The following is a 13,077-nucleotide window of genomic DNA, read 5'->3' as shown; positions in this document are numbered from 1 at the left end:
TTACAATAAGCCATGCAACAATAACTGCCTCAAATGTTTCACAAGCATCAATACTACAATAAAAAGGTAAAGGTCCCCTGTGCAAGCACCGGGTCATTCCTGACCCATGGGGCGACGTCACATCCCGACGTTTTCTAGGCAGACTTTGTTTTGCAGGGTGGTTTGCCAGGGCCTTCCCCAGTCATCTTCCCTTTACCCCCAGCGAGCTGGGTACTCATTTTACCGACCTCGGAAGGATGGAAGGCTGAGTCAACCTTGAGCCGGCTACCTGAAACCAACTTCCGCTGGGATCGAACTCAGGTCGTGAGCAGAGCTTCGACTGCAGTACTGCAGCTTTACCACTCTGTGCCACGGGGCTCCTAATACTATAATACCCTCCCTTTTATAGAAATGCCTTCCTTCAGAACTACATGGCTCAAAAGCAATACCCCAGAGTAGGATCCCGAATCTATGAGTTTGAAGCTGGTGGGCAGTATATTCAGGACAGGCAAAAGGAAATAGTTTTTTACACAGTGAGTGATTAAAATGTGGAATTCACTGCCAGAGGATGTAGTGATGGCTACAGGCATACACACACAGCTTTAAAAGGGGATTAGACATATTCATAAAGGATAGATCCGTCAGTGACCGTGGTGACTAAAGGGAGCCTCCATGTTCAGAGGCAGTAAACCTGAATACCAGTGCCAGGAGGCAACATTAGGGGAAGACCTTGGCCTCTGTGCCTGGTGTTGGCCCTCCATAGTAAATGGTTGGCTACTGTGTGAAATAGGATGCTGGACTAAATGGACCACTGGTCTGATCCAGCAAGGCTCTTCTTATGTTCTTATTCTGGATCTAGTCTGCCACTGGAGAGAAATATGTTGGCAGTGAAGGCCTGTTAGTGAATTGGATAGTCCCTAAGGGAGGATATTGTGGGTGACTACACCTGTTTTAATAGCAACAATATGACTAATTTTCTTTTATACAGTACCTATTGCACCACAACACACACTCATGCCATCTGGCACCTGGAGGGGTTTCGACAGTAGGGAAGGAAAAAGAAATTTGTTGCTAGACGTTCCCTATTCTTTCTCCTGAGATGCTCAGTCATGGTTCCCAGGAAATCTGTAAAACCAAGCAGCTTATAGGGCAAGATCAATTTATCTACTATAATACAGTTGTATCATATGCCTTCAGACTCTTACTTGGGCCAAAGATTTAATAAGAGGAATGAACAGTGAACTCTCTAAAATTACCTGGCTCAGCCATCAGTAATGTACTTCCTTATCATGCTTAAAGGGTTTTTCTAATTATTAAAATGGCTTTATAAACATATCTGTTTTATCAAAAGTAAACAGAAGCCCAGCAACACTTGAAAGACAAACCAAATTTATTCCAACATAAACTTTTGTCATTCTGAGCTCACTTCATCAGATGTATCAGATGCCATTATGGATTACTTACCTTTTTTAAGCCTTGTTAAATTTTAAAGTTTCCTTTTAAAATGTGTAAAACTACTGTGAAGACTGAAGGTGGAGAGGATGGTATTTCTAGGTGAGCACATGTAAGTTGACACATTTCTGCTTCAGAATTTCAGAACCAGATTTTTCAGAGGAAAGGTACATTTGGAGAGTAGCCCCACTGCTCTAAAAGATAGTACAGCTTCACCCAAAAAGAGAATTCTAGACAGAGCAAGTTGCTTGTTGACAGACCAGCAAAAGAAAAAGTGTGAAGCTGTGATCTCCCTGCATAGTATGGTTTGTGAGCACAGATAAGCTATTAAAAATACTTTAAAACCTGTGGTGCAGTCTTGACAAAGGGGGCCATCCTGGCATTAATCAAAACTGATGATTCCTTCCACCTTACTCTTTGTAGATTATTAGCGAGGACAAGTTCAGGCAGCTGGAGAAGATCAAGACGATAGGCAGTACCTATATGGCAGCTTCAGGGCTGAATGACAGCACCTATGACCGCGAGGGACGCTCCCATATCACAGCGTTGGCAGACTACGCAATGCGACTCATGGAGCAGATGAAATACATCAATGAACACTCTTTCAATAACTTCCAAATGAAAATTGGTGAGAGGAACAGGGAGAAATGGGTGTGAGCCTGTGTCTGTGTGCATGGATTCTGTCTGTGCTATGGAGAGGGGTAGGTGGTCTTAAGGTAAATGGGTTGTCAGCTGTCTCTTGACTGAGCATCTCCCTCCCGTTCTTAACTTTTCCCTTTCATAGGGCTGAATATTGGGCCGGTGGTAGCTGGGGTGATTGGAGCTCGGAAGCCGCAATATGACATTTGGGGCAACACCGTGAATGTCTCCAGCCGTATGGACAGCACTGGTGTCCCTGACCGCATTCAGGTAACAGCATTTGTGATGTGGCCTAATTTGACCATACTTGTTTCCACATGGGGGCAGGAAGAAGCCAACCCTGATGCAGAGGCCACAGCAAGCAGGGTTGAAGGTGGGTGGGGTCAGGGTCTGTGCTCCCCAGCCCCATGCTCCTCATTGCTCTCCGTTGCCACCCATTCCTGTCACATTGACTCAGAACTGCTAATGCAGTAATCGCTTCATGTCTGAACCACATCTCAGCTATGGACTAAAACCCCCCCAAAAAACCTGCTAAAGGATTGAAAGAGGAGCAGAAGAGCTGAGCTTAGCTCCACCACCTCCCCAGATTAGCTGCAGGCAGAGCTTCCACATGGGGATTCTGCCCACAGCCACGCCACTATCTCCCATCTACGTCAGAGCAAAAGACATCATGCCCCAAACATCATGCTCATAAACAGAATTAAGTATGTCATAAAAACAGGCATGCATTGTCCTGCTTAGGTAAAAATCCATGTATGAAAGCAGCCCATGTTAAAGTTGCTGACTTCTGGCCTTGAAGTACCCTGCCACTTTCACAGTTGCCATGCCCAGGAGAGCTTCAGGAGGTCTAAGAATGTTTGGACGTTTTCACTACATTTATAAACCTATCATGTCCTAGTGACTAGCCACAGGAACTCTTGCAATGGCTTATAAGAAATAATATCAATATATCTAATTCTCAGTGTGGCTCCATCTGTGGATATTTAAATCCTGAGATTGGGGCCATGGATAGACAAATCTTTCTACAAGCCTGAGAAAAGTCCCAGGTTTGCAGTTAACATGGATTACCCACACACACACATACACACACACACAATGATGAAAGGAACACCTGTAGCATTAAGAAACTGATGTCCCCCATGGCCATTGCTAGGCAACCACAACAATACTGCCAGCCTTTAAGCCTTGGTTTCTGTCAGGAAAAGGCAGGGGAAGAATCAAGGCTTTCCAAGGCAATTTTGCCTTTTAGGGATGGCTTACTGGGGCCAGGCACGGCAGCAGCCACCAGGTTACTTGCATGACTCAGCCAGGCCCAGCTATTCTACAGCAGCCATCCCATGAAAGGCACTGTAGTGGTCAGAGTTTCAAACTGTGATCTGGGAGATCCAGGTTTGAATCCCCACTCTGCTATGGAAGCTCACTGGGTGACCTTGGGCCAGTTACACATTTTGACCCGAACAATACTGTGAGGATGAAATGGAGAAGAGAAGAATTACATAATCTGTTTTGGCTCCCCTGCTCGTGTCTTCTATATAAAATGATAAAATTGCAAAAAAAACAAAAAAAAACCTGGAAAAATAAGGAATTCATACAACAAATGGCATCAACCATTCTTATTTACTTATTTACCCATCATCTCAACAGCCAAATTCCTTTGAAAAAAAATGAAACCTTTTTTTTAAATCTCTTGAAATCTAAAAGGGAGCTCCTTTTTGGAGGGATTTCCAAAAGGAGAGTGCTTGTACTGGGAAGGGAAGGCCTTTGAGCCAGCAGGCTCCCAGTGAACTTCAGACAAAGGATGGTAACTCCTACAAAGGGCTGCATCTTCAGATATGAAGGGGAAAATGTATGAGCAGACACACTCAAAGTACCCTGGAGGTGTCCAGTAAAGCACCTGCTTTGCATGAAGAAGGGCCAAGGTTCAATCCTTGGTATCCCAAGGTAAAGGATGTCAAGACTGTGTGAACAGGTCACTGTGTGAACAGACTGCTGGATTTGATGGGCCTTGGTCTGATGCAGCATGGCTTTTCTTATGACTATTCCCTTCCTAAGAGCTAGAGGGCTCCTGCCACTCATAGCAGATGGCTCTGAGCTAGATGGACCAGTGACCATATGAAACTATCTTGCCCTGACTCAGTATAAGGCAGCTTCATATATGATCATAGCACCTCAAAACTAGTGTCTCCTGTTATTAAACCAACCACTTCTTGCTGTATGAGCAGTCAATGCTAAAATGAAGCCCTGATCAGTTTGGCATGACAGGCCTATCCTCCCCAACTCTTTCTGCAAGTAGGGACAAGAACCGTCCCTTTGGTGGGATGGGGCCCTGGCTCAGTGGTAGAACATCTGCTTGGCATGCAGAAAGTCCCAGGCTCAATCCCTAGCATCTCTAGTTAAAAGACTCAGGTAGTAGGTGAGATGTGAAAGACCTCAATCTGAGATTCTAGAGAGCCACTGCTATTTAGAGTATACAGTACTGACCTGGATGGACCAATGGTCAGATTCAGTATAAAGTAGCCTCATGTGTTCATGGCTGTAATATAATATCTTATGAAGGGTTGCATCTGTGTGGCTTCTTCTGTTGGCCATTAGAGAATGAATCATGCTATGATATAATCATAAGAATGGCTTTTCTGATCAAGCCAAGATCCACCCAGTCCCATTATCCTGATTATAACAATGGCCTGCTAGATGCTTCCAGGAAGCCCACCAGCAGTGCATAAAGGCAACAGATTTTCCTTGTTTATGCCTGGCATCTGGATTTATGCTTCCTCTGAACATGGAGATTCCATTTAGTTGTCACAGTTAACAGTTGATCTCCAAGATGAATCTCTCTCACTCTTTTTTTTTTAAAGCCATCCAATTCAGTGGCCATCACCATATCCTGTGTCAGTAAATTCACTAAGCTTCATTGTGTTGTGTGAAGCACTACAGGTAGGAACTATCAAGCTACTTGCCCGTGTCCATACATTCTCCTTATTTTTTCCTCTGTCTGCTTTTTCTAGGTGACCACTGATCTTTATCAGGTATTGGCAGCCAAAGGTTATCAGCTGGAGTGTCGTGGGGTCATCAAGGTCAAAGGCAAAGGTGAAATGACCACCTATTTCCTGAACGGAGGCCCATCCCTCAGTTAGCGAGAACCTTTGCTACGAAGGGACACATTTGGCTGGGCTCAAACAGCATGGGGTGAAGTGGTTCTCTCTGCACCCTCTCTTCCTTCTCTCACTACTTGCTCCAGATTTTAGATATACCCTTCTAAAAGGGAACCCCTTACAGCCTCAAAACGGGACCTTTTGATGGTGTTGAAAAGAGGAAATGTGGGGGGTCACTTTACCCCAGGTATTCTTTATTTTTAATTTATTGGGAGCAAAGTCTAATTTGGAGTGCCCCCGTTTGGGCCTGTATGGGTGCTATTTTAGGGGCAAGAAAACAAACCCTTTGATGTAAATCTTCTGCCTCTCCTGGGATCGAACCAAAAAACCCAGTGAGGGGAGGTTGCAACAGGGGGTAAATACCCCATCGTTTTCTATTTCTGGATCTAGAAAGATGATGCTTGGTTTTATAAGGGAAGGTGTGTTTGGGGGATGGGGGATATTACTTTATCCAGAATTGCCTGGATGCTTTTGAGAGGAAACCTTTCTCTGTTGTGGTGCCCTTTGCCAAGACTTCCAGAAAGCGCAGCAGCATTGTTTCATTCGGGGAGGCGGCTTGCTCCCTAATGCAGCACACTCACACTGTCCCTCCACCCTCTCTCTCACTCACTGTGAAGTTCGGGAATGTATTCTTCCCCTGATTTTTTTTTTTTTTTGCAGGGGAGTGTTGTCATTTGGGATACAGTTATCATTTGCCAAATTGCTTTGTCTGTCTGGAATTAAAAGGACTTGTGACAAGTGCTGGGGTATCCCAAGAAGCTGGAATTGGGGTTGTGGTTTTGATGCCAAAGAGAAGGCAGGGAAGGGTCCTAATTCCCTCTACCTTCTCCTGCCACCCCACCTCCCATATTAGCCAGGAGAAAGGTTGTCTTAACCTATGGAGATTCAACCTGCCTTAGGTGCCTGAAGTAGGGGGAAGGGGGTAAGAAGAAGTTCCAGTTCCTTAACAGGAGCTCTCTCGTGGAATTAGAAGACTGGGTAATTTCCTTAGGCCTTTTCTACTAAGTGCCAAGTCATCTCCCCTTGCTGTTGTAAGGTTCTGCTGTGATTCTCCAAAACTAGGTTCAGGCCCTTGGTCCTTCTGGCCTCATAATTTGGGGCGTGGGAATCTTCCCCATGTTTTTTCTTCATAATCACTTTAGCTCTAGAAAAGCTGTTTGAGAGATGTGCTGTGCAGCCCCATCTTTGTCTCCCCCTGCCATCAGCTGGTCTGCTAACACTGTTAGCAATCAGAAACAGGAGCTTGGCTTCTCCAGCAAAAACTTGTGGCTTCCTGCTTCATAAGGCTGCCTGTCCCTTGTGACTTCCTATTGGGGTGGGATGGGGAAAGAATTCCATGGCAGTAGATTGCTCTCTTTGTTGATTTCCAGTGTGTAAAGTTGGAGAGAAATTAGTGTTGGGGGTAAAGATTGGGGAACTTGCACGAGAACCCTTGATGTTTTGGGCAAGGACAACTGTAAGCAGTAAGTGGTCGCAGGCAAGACTTGCAGAGTCACTTCACCATCAGTGGCCTCCACTTGGTGGCAGGAACTATACACTGTTGAGGCACAGTGTTGCCATTTGTGGTGGGAATAAGTGGATCTGTGGCTGCCGTTTTGAAAATATTTCATCTGCTGATCGCTGGCCTAGCTCCTATAGAAGCCAGCACACACCTGAGACATTTCAGATGTCCACACTTATTAGGTTTCCATTATGTCATATTTCCCTTCCCTTTTATGGAGGGCATGGGACTGTAAGCACTATGTTGGCTCTGATTCCTTTCTTACACAGACCTGACCTATTTGCATTTAATTCTATAGCAGGGCTCCCATCTTCATCAGCAGTTCTGGACAGAACTAGTTGCCAGCATTTTAAAGGGGTGTATGCCATTACCATTCTTTTGGTCTTGATTCCATTTAATGCAAACAAAAACCCCACACACCCATATCAAGTGGAATTCCATTATCAGCCTGTACAGATACTGATATTGCGATTCCTTGACAATGTGCTTTCTTTTGCTCCATCTTATGTCAAAAGTGACATTTAATCAGGAGCATTCAACCCATGGAGAGGCAAGAAGGCTCAGTAAAGTAGAGACTTGAAACGAGATGAATGAAGGGGGGAAATGAGATGAATGAAGGGGGAAAAACAAAGTGCTTTAATGCAAAGGGGGAAATCCTTATGACGTTTGTTGTTTTTTTAAGGGAGAAAGCAAGTTTTAGATTTTTTTTTTAGTTCTTGGTGGCTAAAAAAATAAGCTTTTATTACTTTATGTTTTTTTTTTAAGTTTTTTTTTAAATGGGCAGAAACTGCCCCTGTGCATAGCCTGTGTGGATTACTGGGGAAGGCTATGCAAAGAGAAAAATTAGGAGGCTTTTTGGAAGGTTTTTCCCCCAGATCCCCCCACTCCTTATAGGGCTTGGGGAAGGCTATGCAAAGAGTAAAATTAGGTGGTTTTTTGGAAGTTTCCCCCCCAAATCCCCCTACTCCTTATAGGGCTAGTGCTAAAATGGCTCTGTTGTGTTTCTTGGGGGTGGTGTGTGAATGGAATGGGTGATTAAGGCACTTATTTGGTACTTTTTTCCTTTTGTGTGTATATATAAATTATATATTAAAATCACTTTCTATTATGCTGTTTCATTCTTTTTTTCTCCTCAATTCCCCCCCCCCCAGGTAGTGGAAACCTCTGAGAATTGTGATGTGTTAGAGCTGTCACTCAATTAAAGACATTTTAGTCAATATATTAGTTAATTCTCTATATACATGCACACAAATACTTCTGGGGAAAAGGTATATTTTACATGTTTTCAGAGCGCACACACATTTCAGCTGGCACATCCTTAGCAGATATTTTGAACTGTATGAGAGAGAAGGGGGAACAATGCCTCTTCTAAGATAGTGACTGCCATCTGCAGTTTCTGTGAGTTTTTGTGTTAAAATTAGGGATATGAGCCTCCAGATGGGACTTCTGAGATCAGTTCCCCTGAAGAAAAGGGATGCTTTGGAAGGTGGACTGTATGGCATTGTACCCCACTGAGGCTCCATCCCCAAATCTCTCAGGTCCCCGAGGCTCCATCCCCAAATCTCCAGGAGTTTCCCAACCTGGAGCTGTCAACCCTACCCCCCCCCCCACACACACACACAGGTGGCCAGGGAGGACCTGGCAACCCTAGTTAAAATCAACTTTAAAAAAAAAAAAGTTGACCAATTAAGGGCTCATTTGTCCAAAGGTTTTAATTGATTTACTGTAACCAGTTAATCAACATTGCTGCGCTAATGATTATGCATAGACTTAAGCGAGCTGGGGACCCACAAGGCGGGTGTGTGTGTGTGTCTTATTTTCCCCTTCCCCTGCTATTTCATTTTTTCCTTCCTTGAAAGCCCCATTGCCTCTCCCCTTTTCCTTCAGTTTTCCCTCCTTCCCTCCCCCTGGGAGCCTGTCTCCAGGCAAAATTTAGCCCAGTTGCATGGTGCTGGCTTCCAGGCCGGCCCTGCTGTGTGTGTAGTGAGTCATCCTCCATCAGGAAACATTGACAGGGGAGGAGGACAGGACATCTGAAGGGCTAATTTGGCCTCAAGTGCCCTCTTCCCCCTTTACTTTACAGAAACCAAGGCTTAAAAGGCTTAGAAATATTGTGGTTGCCTAGCAATCTCCAAAATGGCCACTGACAGCTCAGTGGACATTCTTTTCTTAAAGCTACAAGCATTGTTTCTATTATTTTTGGAAGTTTTAATCCCTCTATGTATCTTTTTTAGATTTCAGATATTTCCACAAACCTGGGTGTCCTTCAAGTATATAGAGGTCCCCCCCCATCTGTACCTACCTAGCTCCATTTTGCAGTTTTACCGATCATATTTTCTGTGGTGCCATTTGGAATCAGATACATCAAGCAAGGAATCAGCAAGGGGGGTCATTTCATTTCCCTCTGTATCCCCTTCCCACACTATTTCCTCTTGTTCCTCTTCCTGGCAGCCCCCACATCCTCTCCCTTTTCCTTGATTCCTTCTCTCATTCCCAGTCACCAACCAACATTTATTTTATTTTATCCTCACAACAACCCTGTGAGGTACATTAGGCTGACAGAAAGTGACTTGCCCAAGGTCACCCAGCGAGCTTCTATGGCAGAGTGGGGATTTTAATCCGGCTCTCCCAGAGCCTAGTCTGACACTAACCACTACACAGCACTTGCTCTCAGCTTTCCTTCCTTCCCTCCCCCTGACAACCTCTCCTTGGGAAAAGCCTGGGCAAGTTGCGAAAGTGAGGTGATGGTAAGTTGCTGCGGTGAGTTGTGTGGCAGCCACTGCCAGGGCCAGCCAAGTTGTGTGGAGGCTAGGCCGCCTGCGACATGGCTCTGCTCAAAGGGTGAGGTACCCCACTGGGATACGGGCAGCTGGGAAGTCGGGAACCAATCAAGCGTGAGGCAATGGAACTAAGGAGACCCAGGTTATGTGGATCTGCCCATAGGGTGGGTGTTGCCAGGATCCCACAATGTGGGTCATGGCTGCCTGGCAGTATCAGCTGCGTTAGCTGGCACAGGTGTGCTGTTGGGATTGAATTGAAACAAGCTGGGTAAGGCCCAGGGGTGGGTCCAGTTCTTGGGGTGAGCCTTAAAGATAGATTTGTACAGGAGCTAGGTGGTAGCCAGAGGTGAGAGAGACTAATGGTGTGGGAGCTGGCATTAAGAAGTTGTTCAATGTCTTGGCAGGGGAACAGTGGGAACAGAGTGATTGTGTTTGCAGTAAAGAAGTACTTATTGCCTACCTGGGCATCTCAAGTCTTGCTTGGAGGAGGGAATGAAAGTGGAGATACACACACCCCAGCTTGCTACAGGCCCCGGAGCTCCAAGCACTGCACCTACTGTCCATGGTCACAACTGGGACTAAGTCAAAACCAAAAGTTGCATGGCGACCACCTTTCCACAGCGTGGTGTGTCTGCTCACAAACAGGCTGCGTGATGAGGGAAAAAACAGAAAAGAAGAACGCCCCATACAAGCTCACTGGCTCCAAAGATCCGCTGTCTTCCACGAAGAAAGATGCATCTCCCGACAGGACGGGAGCTCCAGGATATCTCCCATAGGGGGACATCACAGCAGACAGAAATAAATAAATTGGCTGTTGGAAGTCCAACTCAGATGCCACCCTAGGTTGGTGTGCGTTTCTGTACTTTGTCAGTTTGTTGGTCTTCCTTTTTAAATATATTTAATTTGGCTTTACATGGGAAATTACCCACATATATCAGGTATGCAACCTCTGTAATTGAAAACATATACACAGCTGATAATCATTAAGTGGAACTAGTTACTTAGCGTTCAGACCATTCTAGAACAGTGAGAGGTCGACATACATTGTCTTAAAATATGCGTGGGATTACTTCTTAATTAACTAAAAAGTTAAAAATTTGAAAAAAAAATCCAAGTTAAAAAGACAAATTTAGACTTCATCATATGTCATAGTCTATAAATCATTTTTTGAAATAGTCACAGGGACATGACTCTTCAGACCATAAATGTTTGAATATATGTTTTTCATTACAGAGCAGACACACCGCACTGTGGAAAGGTGGTCGCTGTGCGACTTTTGGTTTTGTCTTTTGGTTTGCTGTGTTATATTACACTTGGAACAATGAAGTCAACTTTGTATTAGTGCACTTTATTTTGTGACAACGCCTTTACATTCAGTTGGAACACCAATCATAGGAAGGACTGAACTTGGTATTGCACTCTGTGTGAATCAACATAGTGAAATGTATGCAAGGTTTATTTTTGTATATATACGGTAAGTAAATTGAAAATTGTGAATTGTATGTTGTATCATTATCATTGATTATAAATTAGAGCCCACGTGCTGACTTTGTTATTTAACTGTGTTAATACAGCATAGGTTTATTAGTTTTTGCTAAGTATTCACAACTGGGACTAGGCAAGTTGTGTGACATCAAGTTGTAGCCATTGCCATGCCTAGGTGAATTATGCAAATTGCAGGGTAAGCAAGTTGCGAAGTTGTTGTTGGGCTGGGTCTCAAGGAGTCCATTTTTCCAGGGCAGGAGGGAGCAGGGGTAGTGGGAGGCCAAAATAGCCCAGGAAAGAGTCCCCCCCCCCACTTTTACTGACAGAAACCAAGGTTTGAAGGCTGGCAATAGTGTTGTGGTGGCTTAGCAACCCCCAGAATGGCCATTGAGATCTCCTTTCTTAAAGACACTGCTTAAATTATTTTTAACCCCTCAATGCATTTTTTCCCCAGATTTTTCTGAACCTGGGTTTTTTTCAGGTTTGTAGAAAGATCTGTTTTGTTTGTTTGTGGCTCTAATCTCTGGATTTAAGTATCCACATGAGAATAAGATACATTGATGATGTCTCAGCACTAGTATTCAGTCATGCTCTTGAGCTTTTTCTCTGGCTCATCCCCTAACAGGGTCCTCCTCTGCTGCCTTTTCTTCACTAGCTAATCATCCTTGATTAGCTTTCCAACTCTGTCAAGTTTTCTAACTTTGCAGAGCATTAGCTTTTACAAGGTGACAGACTTGGGAAGCAAAAATGTATTTAAAATATACAGGGTTGTTCAATGTCTCTATAATGCTGGTTGTTGGATAAATTAGGGGGGCGGGCAGTGCCATCATATACTCAGCCCTTCTTTTAGCTGTCCTAACTGTGGCACATACTTTTTCACATAATTGCCCTGAGCACGGCTTCAGCTGGAAATAGAGGGCAGGGTAGAAATTTTCAAATAAATAAATAACTGCAGTACACATGATTCAATTTTATTATTGAAGAAAATGAAAAAATGTGGGTGGAGATAATCTCAAGTTCAACATCCATAAATAAAACTTGCAGGTTTCATCATATGAGCATCCATTATTACATCTGGATAGAATTACTTGGTCATGCCAATCACTTAGGTATGTTTTACTTTCTTAAGCATATATTAACTTAGTATCTGCTTACCTTGCAGCATGATTCACATTTAACCTTGACAACCTTGGCTTAGGAAGGGTAACCTTGAGCTCCCTTCTCACCCAGAAACAGGAGGTAGCTGGGGAGGGAGGGGGGGAAGCGCCATGCATGGATTTGAAGTAGGGCAAAAGAACTTCCCTGGGGGAAAGCAGCAGAGTGGAACTTTTTGTCCTTGAAGTATCGCTAGGGTTTGATGGAGTGTCCAGTTGTGCTCCATTCTCCACTCTGGGAGGAAGAGAAGTGGTGTGCATATGAATGTAAGGGAGGCCACATTTCATTTTGTCCCAAGCCCGCAGATTAGGTGCAGGGGGGTTGAACTAGATGACCCTTGCAGTCCCTTCCAGCTCTATATTTCTATGTAATTCTCATTCTGTACTAGTGCTTTGATACAGTATGAGAGTAGGTTATTAGGCAATTGATAAGAAAATCAAAGGTTGTAATATCTCTAAATTCAAGTTCCGAAGCTAGTTTTTCCTAGCAAGTAAAGAACTCACTGAAGCTGCTCCTAAAATCTTTTATCTGCCTTTAGCAAGAGTTGAATCTTTAATCAAGGAAACAGTATTTAATTATTCTCTCAACTTTCCATTCTTTTCAGTGGGGAAAAGTTTTGGGTCCATATCCTTAAATGTTTTTGGCAATCTTTCATCCCATTCAGATGATTTTATAAACAAACTTAAAACCAAAACTACACTGTACATGAAGAGGGCTTTAAGGGGGGAGTGGACATATTCATGGAGGAGAGGGATATTCATGGCTATTAGTTAGAATGGATACTGGTCATGCTGTATACCTATTCTCTCTAGTATCAGAGGAGCATGCCTATTATTTTGGGTGTGGTGGAACGCAGGCAGGATGGTGCTGCTGCACTCGTCTTGTTAGTGGCTTCCTAGAGGCACCTGGTTGGCCACTGTGTGAACAGACTGCT

At 44.1% G+C, this 13,077-nt stretch overlaps 1 protein-coding gene across 1 annotated transcript in view; it reads left to right on the top strand.

Annotated features, from left to right (window-relative positions):
• ADCY6 (adenylate cyclase 6) overlaps positions 1-5,328 on the top strand; it is a 59,648-nt gene extending 54,320 nt beyond the window's left edge. Inside the window, exons 20-22 of the mRNA XM_056856147.1 lie at positions 1,855-2,059; positions 2,216-2,340; positions 5,076-5,328. Coding sequence (XP_056712125.1) covers positions 1,855-2,059; positions 2,216-2,340; positions 5,076-5,204 — 459 coding nt within the window. The 3' untranslated portion in view covers positions 5,205-5,328. The remainder of the gene's footprint in view (positions 1-1,854; positions 2,060-2,215; positions 2,341-5,075) is intronic.
• Positions 5,329-13,077: the final 7,749 nt, after the last annotated feature.

Source organism: Euleptes europaea, chromosome 1 (assembly GCF_029931775.1).
Source record: "Euleptes europaea isolate rEulEur1 chromosome 1, rEulEur1.hap1, whole genome shotgun sequence".
NCBI lineage: Eukaryota > Metazoa > Chordata > Lepidosauria > Squamata > Sphaerodactylidae > Euleptes > Euleptes europaea.
The sequence above is the reverse complement of the archived record's forward strand: the minus strand, read 5'-3'. Positions and strand labels throughout refer to the sequence as shown.